The following is a 9,394-nucleotide window of genomic DNA, read 5'->3' as shown; positions in this document are numbered from 1 at the left end:
TTGTAGTGTCTCCTTAGCCTCCTCCAACTTCTAACAGTCCCTTAGTTTTATTCTTCATGACCTCAGAATTTTGAGGAGTACTGCTCATTTATTACATAGAATGTACATAGCATGCCTCCCAATTTTAGCTTGTCAGATGTTTCTCAGGATTGGATCAAGGTTATAAATTTCTGGCAAGAATTCCACAGAAGTTCTATGCTTTGTTACTGGTATTGTTAAGCTCCGTCTCTTGATTTCATTGGTGTGTGTCGGGTTTCTCCACTGTAAAAAGTTACCATTTTGATCTTTTCCTAAGAAGAGAAGGGATGGCATTGAAGGAGTTTAAACAAGTGGCTCATTTGAATTTGTGTTTTAAAAAAATGTCCTCCTTGGTTTCAGCATGAATGTGGGGAAGTTTGGTTCAGTGTATATTGCAGCCCAGTATGTGATGATGGAAGGGAGAAGTGGGCAGATTGAGAGATTTAGAAGGTAAAATCATAGGGTAATGATACCATGCAGAGTTTCTGATTTAATTGCTCTGCACCTGGGCTTGGGACAGCCTAGTTTTAAAAGCACGCGGGTGGCGGGGCGCCTGGGTGGCTCAGTCAGTTAAGTGTTCGACTCTTGGTTTCGGCTCAGGTCACGATCTCAGTTTGTGGATGCACTGGCAGTGCTGACCCTGCTTGAGATTCTCTCCCTCTCCCTCTGCCCCTCCCCTACTCTGTCTCTTTCAAATTAAATAGATAAAAACTTAGAAAAAAATCCAGGTGATTGTAATGTTTAGCCACATTGAGGTGACAACAGGCAACTCTGCCCAAAGTCAGGGAGCCTAGAAGCTGAGTGTGGCTGGCAACGTGCACAGCCACAAAACTGCATTGGCACCCCCCTGAGTGAAGCTACTCAGGTGCTCTCCCTCTGCATACCTCTCAACAGCCTGTACTTCCCTCCTCCCAGACTCTGGCCTCCCACCTTCCTGCACCACGCGGGCTGCAGTCTGGAATAGGTGAGACCCTGCAGCCCACCTGCCCTCCACCCTGGTCTCCTCAGGCAGGTATTATGTGAGCAGCTGCCTGCCCAGTCTCCTCCTGGCTGCCCTCCGGTCAGGTCCGCCTGCCCCCTTCCAGCTCTTTCTGCCTGGCAGAGACGAGCCGCTAGAGTTAAGCAGATTTCATGCTATTTTCAAAGTCATTTTCCATGGAAATTTTTTTATACCATTAAACCTACTTTCGGCTGCTCTTCTCCTCTCCCTGAAAGCTGCCTCCTCCTCTTCCAGGAGATAAACCAATAATGGGAACATTTAGGAACCTGCTAGTGAGACTCTACAGGTGTCCTTGGTGTCACTAGCCAAGGTTGGGAAGGAGAAATCATCCTAAAACCTCCCTGTTGGAAGTCAGGCCAGTGAGATGGGCAGACAGCACCCAGGGCTGGAGCAGGGTCCCCCCCCCCCCCGCACTCCTGAACTTGGGCTCTCAGCCTGCCAGCTCCATCCTATTAGCTTCCTTGTCAGGACACCTGTCCCTCATCCTCCCTTGACAGCCATCAAACTGGGACAAGTGCTTTACAACCAAAGACTAAGGTCATTTGAGGAGCAACTGAGGCATTTCCCAGAGACCCCCAGGCAGCCAACATCCTCAGAAAAGGTGACCCTGGGAAGCTGTAGGCTGGGGGCGTGGGGATCAGAAGAGGAGCTATGAGGGGCGCATGGATGGCTCAGCTGGTTGGGTGTCCGACTTCAGCTCAGGTCATGATCTCACTGTGAGTATGAGCCCCGCGTCGGGCTCTGTGCTGACAGCCAGCTCAGAGCCTGGAGCCTGCTTCAGATTCTGTGTCTCCTTCTCTCTCTGACCCTCCCCTGCTCACTTGCTTTAAAAAAAAAAAAAAAAAAGAGGAGTTACAAGATGCCAAAGCCAGACACATGCCTCCGTGTGAACCTGCTGCACTTTGCTGTGCATCCCATATGGAAGCTTCCATCATATTGCTGCCAGTAAATGGATGCCTCTGTGAGGACAAGAGTTGGGGCCAAATGGCTCTGTACCCTCAGCTCACAGCACAGGGCTCGGCCTGTCGTGGGTTGCTGGACAGGTGCCTACTATATCTGCCAGACCCTGGGTGAGCAAGTCTCTTCTAGCACCTCAGCCAGACACCTGGACCAGACTTGTGTGGTGAGCGGCCTCAGACGTAACCTGGCATGAGAGCTCTGCTCATTCCTACTAGTAATGGAGAAGGGCAGCCTGGACCAGTCCAATTCTTTTCCCTGTGATAACCTAGCAGTGTGGAACCATGTGAAGCCTGCAATGTTCCTAGGGTCCTGCCAAGATGGATGTGGGAGACAAAACTATAGGATGATGCCCAGCTTTCTGGCCAGTTCAACTGCTAACCTGATGCCGGCAGCAACCAGGCTAAAAAAATACTCAGGGAAGAGCAGGTTGGTGGGGAATGAGCACAGATTGGCAGTTGGTGAGACCAAAGTGCTGCTGGAACACCTAGGAGGGGCAACCTCATACATCAAGATAGACAAGATAATCTCCACCAAAATCGAGGGCCCCTACACCCAGGAGATAAAGATATAATTTTTTAAAAAATTATTCACACCTGATTGCTTTTCAGGGTAAAGGTTTTACGTTCAAAATTTGTAGAACCAAGTATTACTCTACAATGGCACAGAATGTTGGAAGATGTAGAGCCAACCTCACATATTCTGTTTTCCTTTATTCACATTGTTCGTTCCACTGGAATTTCTTTCCACATCTGCATTTGAGAAAGCGGTGCAAAAACATACAAATAACTTCAACAAATGTCAACTTTGCAATCAGCATAAAGTATTCTTAGCAAATATAGTCACTGTTTAGGTATAATCTGCTTTTCTAAGCAATTATAAAGGAAATGGTTTTTCTACACAAGAATAATTCAACCATGCTAATATTTTCCAAACCAATAAATATTGACATATCATTTTTTATCTTATTTTTTTCCAACAGAAGCTAAAGTATCTCCCTGTGGGTTTGAGACTCAGAAGAGCTGGTCTTGAACAAAAGGACTTTTCCGTTTGGGGGCAGGAGGGTCTTTAACTTACAGGCCAATCTTGAGCAAGAATCTCCCTGGACATTAGCTTCCTCCTAGAAAACAGATATTTGATTCCCAGGGGCTCTCAAACTGGACGTCATTGTTACCAATAGCAAATGCTCATCTAGCATTTAGTATGTAAACCCCATTAAACAGATGGAGAAAATGAAGTACAAGGTTTAACTCACCCATGTGCATATGCTTCCTCTTCAATGTCTAAGACTATCATCAGTAGGCCTGGGTGGAGCCCTGGAATCCACATTCCTAACAAGCTACCCCAGGTACTAAGATCCAGGTGGTTTTTAGACCCCTTTGAGATACCGCTGGGGACATCAGATCTGCTCTGGTTCTGAGAGCTCATGGGAAGGACAAACGTAATCTAGAGCCCCAACCAGGTCACCCTCCGGAGGGAGGCTGGTACCACCTCCGGACAGCTAAGGCAGTAAGAGGAGTTAGGCTGAGGTTGGAAACTGCCAGACCCGGTTGTACCTACTAGGAACCCAGAGACTTGCCTCTTGCTGCACCAGATCGCCACCTGCTGGCCATAGGTGGCCATTGCAGGTCAGATTTAGTAAGCTCATTCCAGCACTGGTCAGGATGGAATGGGAAAGTTTGAATAGGTAGTCAGCATCAGAGATGAGAGCAGCCACTGACCTAGATTATGGGGTTGCTGTAGGATGGAGAACAATGGCCAGTGAGAGATGCTTAGGAAGTAGGATTGATTAGATTTGAGGACACCAGTCCCAAAGGACAACAGCTGGAAAAGCCTACTGGCCCCATTTCATTCATTCTCCCCACTTTAAGTTTGAGAGAGAGAGAGAGAGAGAGAGAGAGAGAGAGAGAGAGAATCCCAAGCAGGCTCCATACTGTCAGTGCAGAGCCCAACGAGGGGCTCAATCTCACAAACCGTGAGATTAGTACCTGAGCCTAAACCAAAGGTCTAACGTTAAACCAACTGAACCATCCAGGTGCCCCTCACTCCCTCTTGCAACAGGCTGTAACACCTACTATGTGCCAAGAAGGAATCTTCCTGCTGGGAATACAATGTGTAAGCAAGTCAGGGAAAAGCCCTGCTTTACATGGAGTTTATACTCTAATAGGGTGGGGGCGGGATAATCAGATAACAGAATAAACAAATACCATCATAAGCACCACACAGAGAATTTAAAAGGGTAATGCAATAGTGACTCAAACCTGAATAGTAAAGAGCCTTCCATGTAAAAATGTTCCAATGGAACAAACGGGAAGGCCCTTAAAGCAAGTGTAGCATGTTCAAGACTGGAGGCAGCCAGGGTGGCTGGTGTGGTGGGTGAGGGTGTGAGGGCAAGAGTTGAACAAGAGGCAGGGAGAGCTAGCCAGGGGCTGGATTATGAAGGCCTTTCATCAGGCAGTGCAGTAAGTTCTAGAGTGAAGGGAAGCTGTGGATACATCTGAGACAGGAAAGTGAAAGAGTACAATCTCACTGGGAGTGCTCTCCGGCTGCTCTGAGGAGAACGGATTGTATGGGGCAAGAGTAGACGGGAGACAGAGAAGAGGTGAAGATGTGGGCTGTTGGGGATTAAGCAGCAGCATAAAGGGGAAAGTTCTGGGCGCAGCTGGGAGTCAGTCAACAGGACTTACAGATAGACTGGATGTGGGGGTGAAAAAGTAGCAGAACCAAGAATGACTCCACAGGACCATGAGGAAGGCAGTGATTGATGCCACCTCCCAATAAGCTGAAGTCTGGCCTTAAAGCTCAGCCCGCTGCAGGGGGTTAGCAAAGTTAGCCACTGAGGCTCGCGGTGTCCTTACCTGTGCCTGGGGACATGACAAGCCCTAAAGAGAATGCCTGACACAAACCTGACTTGACCCTTGTGCTGGCTGCAAGCACTCAGTGGGCCAGTTTTCTCCCAAAGGTAGGAATACCTTTCCAGGCCCCACCCCCAGCTGAAAAGCACCCAAGGTCACCTCTAGATCCGATTCTAAACAGAATCCCCAGAGTAATCCCCTCCACCAGACAACCAAAGGGAAGGTGGGAACGAGCAGTCACATCCTGGCAAAACAAATACCAGAGGCCAAAGGCTGTGGGCACCACATCACTTTATTTCTTTGGTTTTCCAACTTGACTCTTGGACAATGCAAATTCAGTTACTCACCTGCCTGGCCACTCTATGGCCCTCACTGATGGGGCACAGGCTCTGAGGAGAGGCTCAACGGAAAGACAGGGGTCCCCAAGAGCCAACCAGGCACGGCAGATGGGACAAGCACCAGCAGAGACTCAAAGCCCCCTCCCCCAGTCCCTTACCACACTCCTTGTAAGGGACAGGCCAGCACCTCTGTGATCCAGTTCAGGGCCTTCCCCTAGAGGTTCTTCCTGTATACTCTTACTTCTCATGCTGAGCCTGGTACCCTCCCCTTTGGGGGCACCAGACAGAAGCCACTGACCTGTTCCACATTTGATTTCTCCCATCCAAGTACTAACCAGGCCCGACCCTGCTTAGCTTCCGAGATCAGACGAGATCGGGCGCGTTCAGGGTGGTATGGCCGTAGACTCCACATTTGATTTCTAATGTTCCTTTGGAAAACAGTTTTGAGTAAAGAGGGTGCCAACTCCAAAAAGAAACTGAAGACCTATATTCTGCTTAATGGGACAGATCACCATGTTACAGTACTTCTTTCGTCCCCAGGAAAAGTTGCAAGCAGCTTTAGCTAACCAAACCCCTCAGGACCCCCCCCCCCATACAGTTTCCAACACCAATCAGGGGGCCCAGCCAACCCACTTAAGTCAAAACAAAAAAACTAAAACCAAGACAACAATAAAAAGCAAGAATGGCAAACAACTGAAATGGAGAACATTTCTGGTCTTGCAGCTCTCTGCAGGAGACCAGAGAGCTGATTTCTGGCTCTGTCTGCCTCAGAGCCAAAAAACACAAAGCTGCCCTTGGATTCAAGGTAGACACTGCGGGAGCCAGAGCAAAGGGCATCCTGGCCAAGCCAGGGGTCAACTTAGGTCCCCAACCCTCTGCAAATGCGTCCCCTTTCCTCCCAGCCCCCTTCACACCTCCTTGTCAGCCATCAACCAGCGTGAGGCCATCATAGAGTGCCCGCTTCCACATGTAGTAGGTAGAGCGGGCAGTGAGGGGAAAGAGGGCACTGAACTCCTTGAAGGAGGGGAAACTCTTAGACTGGAAACGTTTCTGCAAGAACAGCTTGGCCTGGGCCTTGAACTTTGTGGTGGCAAGCATGTCCATCACCAGCATTTGGCCCTCCTTGCTACCCACCGCTGCCTCCGTCACAGGGCGGCTGCTGTGGGGCCTGCCCTGGGCTGTGGCCTCCTCTCTGGATGGCCCTCCCTGGGCTTTCCCCGGATCCTCTCCCGGAGAAGCCCCCACCTGCAGGGGGGTCCCCGCAGGAGGGGCCATCACAGCGGTCACATCCCTGCCAGCTTCTTTCTCCTGCTTCTCCTCCGCTTCCATCCCTTCTTTGCCCAAACTGGGGGCCTGCATCTGGAATTTGGACAGGCTTCTGGGCCAACTCCGGGCAAGACTCTTCCAGACCCAGAAGGTAGAGGGTGACAGGCTGGGGTAGCGGAGGCGGAAGCGACAGAAAGGGAGGTGCCCGCTCAGCACCTGCTTGCGGGCAGCCCTGCGCAGACGCCTCTGCCAACGGGACAGGGGTACTTTTGGGGGCAGGAACTCACGGGGGGCAGGTGGTCCCCCCGCAGTCACTTTGCCCGCCCCCTCTCCCACCTCAGCCTTCCAAGGGAGCAGGGCCTCCTCTGGAACTGACGCTGGCTGGGGAGCCCCAGCCGTGGAGAGGGCCGGTGCCGGCTTGAAGCTGGGGTTCCTCCGGAGGGCCTTCCGGCGCCAGTTGTAGTAGGTGGACCGGGAGATGCCAGGGAACCTGCGTTTGAAGCAGCGATAGGGTACCAGTGTGTTCAGGGAGATGCAGTGCTCCAGGTACAACTTGGCCCGCTGCATTAAGATCATTCCAGGGCTTGACACGGCGAGCGACGAGCATCCCAGCCCTTTGGCGACCTGCTCGTCCGACAGCTTCTCCAGCTCCTCCAGCACCTGCACCTCCTTGGGGGCCAGGGCCTGGCAGGTGCCAGAGCCTAGGAGCTCTTGCTTCCAGGCGTAATAGGTGGAGCGGGAGATCTCGGGGAACCTCTGGAGGAACTGCTGCAGCGGCACGACCCCCCCGCGGTGGAAACTGTCCTGCAAGAAGTGCTTGGCGGAGAAGCGCGTGGCCACCTTCTGCCGGTGCTCCTGGGACTGCCGCCGCCAGCGGTAGAAGGTGCTCTTGGTGACGCTGTAGCGCTCACAGAGGTGGGAGTAGCTGAGGCCCGGCTCCTGGTTGAGCAGCGCCAGGGTCTTGGCCGGTGACGGCAGCGGGGCCAGGGCTGGAGGCGCTGGGGACAGGCCGGGGGCACTTTCAGCCTCTACCTCCTCCAGCCCCACCACTGGGGCAAAGTACTGGTGGCGGAAGAGGTGGCTGGTGAGGGGCTGGCCGGCCCACATGATGTGCAGCGTGGCGGGCATGTGGTCGCAGCGGCGGGGCCGGATGACCCGGTTAAAGTAGGGCCGGATCTTGAGGTTCCGCATGGGGTAGATGGAGTAGATGTTGCGCTGCAGGACGGAGGCGAGGGCGTACAAGTGCCACACGTTGGAGAAGCTGTTAGGGAAGCAAGTGGCCTTGACATCTGCGTCGAAGATGGCCTCCAGCGTGGCGGATGGCAGGCTGGTCATCTCGGGGGACTCCTCAGAGCGCAGGGAGTGGCGCACGGCTTGGAGCATCACCTTGGAGTCGATCATGCCCTGGAGGTAGTAGTGCCGGTGCAGCAGCATCTCCACCACGGTGCGGGCCCGCAGCTCCAGGCTGAAGCCCGCGTCGCCCCAGAGCAGCACGCTGGCGGCCTCGAACAGCAGGCTGCCCTCGCCTTTGCACACCAGCGGCAGCATGTTCCGGGGGGCATCCTCTGGGTACAGGCTCAGGGCCACGGAGTCCACCTCCAGCACCTGGGGGCTGGAGCCCCCCTCTCGGCAGGTGGGGAGGGCGAAGGACGACAGGACCTGCTTGGCCTCCAGGGCAGCACCGACAAGACCTTCCAGGCCCTCGGACTCCACAGCCTCCTGCAGCTCCTGCAGCACCTGCTGTACCAGCTGCTCCCGAGACGTCATCCTGCCAGGACAGAGGGCAGAGGGCAGAGTCAGGACAAGGGGCCCAGATACCCAGCGATGGGGTCCTACACCTTCTCCCTAAGGATAGTGCCCACCCACTCCCATTCCCCCGTAGGGTGTAACAGCTAAGTGCTTCCTGTGGTTTAATCACCCAGTGGTACTGGGGAAGAGCCTGGTCTCTGGAGCCTGGCTTTGAACCCTGGTTCTGATATTAGCTTGAGCAAGGCACTCAAGCTCTCCATGATTCTGGTTCCTTTCCTGGTAAAATGGGATGATAAAAGTATCCATCTTATACAGTTAGTGTGGGCATAAATGAGACAATGAAAGTATGGAGATCTATAGATATACACGTACACACACTCATCGTTAGTGCTGGCACACAGGGAAGTACTAGAGCAGCATTAGTTAGCTATCACACATTACATATTCTACAGTACAGCCATAAAGACTGTACTTCTGTACCTGTTAAGACTTACAGTCTCATTGCTTCTCAAAGTATGGTCCATGGACCCTTGGAGTTCCCGGAGACTTTTTCATAGGCTCTACAAGTTTTTTTCCCCCTAAGTTTATTTATTTTGAGAAAGAGAGAGAGATTGCGCAATCTTGGAAGGGGCAGAAAGATCGAGAATCCCAGGGGCACCTGGGTGACTTAGTCGGTTTAAGCGTCCGACTTCGGCTCAGGTCATGATCTCACTGCTTGTGGGTTCAAGCCCCGCGTCAGGCTCTGTGCTGACAGCTCAAAGCCTGGAGCCTGCTTCAAATTCTGTCTCCCTCTCTCTCTGCCCCTCCCCTATTTGCACTTTGTCTCTCTCCCTCTCTCAAAAGTGAATAAATGTTAAAAAAAATTAAAAAGGAAAAAAAAGAGAATCCCAAGCAGGTTCCATGCCATGAACACAGAACCCAATGTGGGGCTCAAACTCATGAATGGAGAGGTCATAACCTGAACCGAAATCAAGAGTCGGACACTTAACCAACTGAGCCACCCAGGTGCCCCATGGGGGTCTGCAAGTTAAATTAATTTTGCAACACTAAGATATATTAAGATAATTTAACACTAAGATATTATTCACCTTTTTCATTGTATTAATGTTAGAGTAAAACTGTGGTAACAGCATGAATCTTGCTATGCTAGCAGTCATTATGTACTTCATCACCATGTACTCAGGGAGAAAAAAACCAAAATGCTAGTTTCA

General features: G+C 51.9%; 1 protein-coding gene across 1 annotated transcript; it reads right to left on the bottom strand.

Moving 5' to 3' along the window:
- Positions 1-6,089: 6,089 nt before the first annotated feature.
- Positions 6,090-8,201, bottom strand: VRTN (vertebrae development associated). The gene has a single exon (XM_039232227.1). The coding sequence runs from the start codon at positions 8,199-8,201 to the stop codon at positions 6,090-6,092; it is 2,112 nt and encodes a 703-aa protein (XP_039088158.1).
- Between the last annotated feature and the right edge of the window lie 1,193 nt (positions 8,202-9,394).

Source organism: Hyaena hyaena, unplaced genomic scaffold (assembly GCF_003009895.1).
Source record: "Hyaena hyaena isolate Hyena2069 unplaced genomic scaffold, ASM300989v1 scaffold_65, whole genome shotgun sequence".
In the NCBI taxonomy this organism is placed as follows: domain Eukaryota; kingdom Metazoa; phylum Chordata; class Mammalia; order Carnivora; family Hyaenidae; genus Hyaena; species Hyaena hyaena.
The sequence above is the reverse complement of the archived record's forward strand: the minus strand, read 5'-3'. Positions and strand labels throughout refer to the sequence as shown.

What these genes read in the sequence shown, in the direction of transcription:
- VRTN (XM_039232227.1), bottom strand. Translation starts at nt 8,201, where the DNA reads ATGACGTCTCGGGAGCAGCTGGTACAGCAGGTGCTGCAGGAGCTGCAG.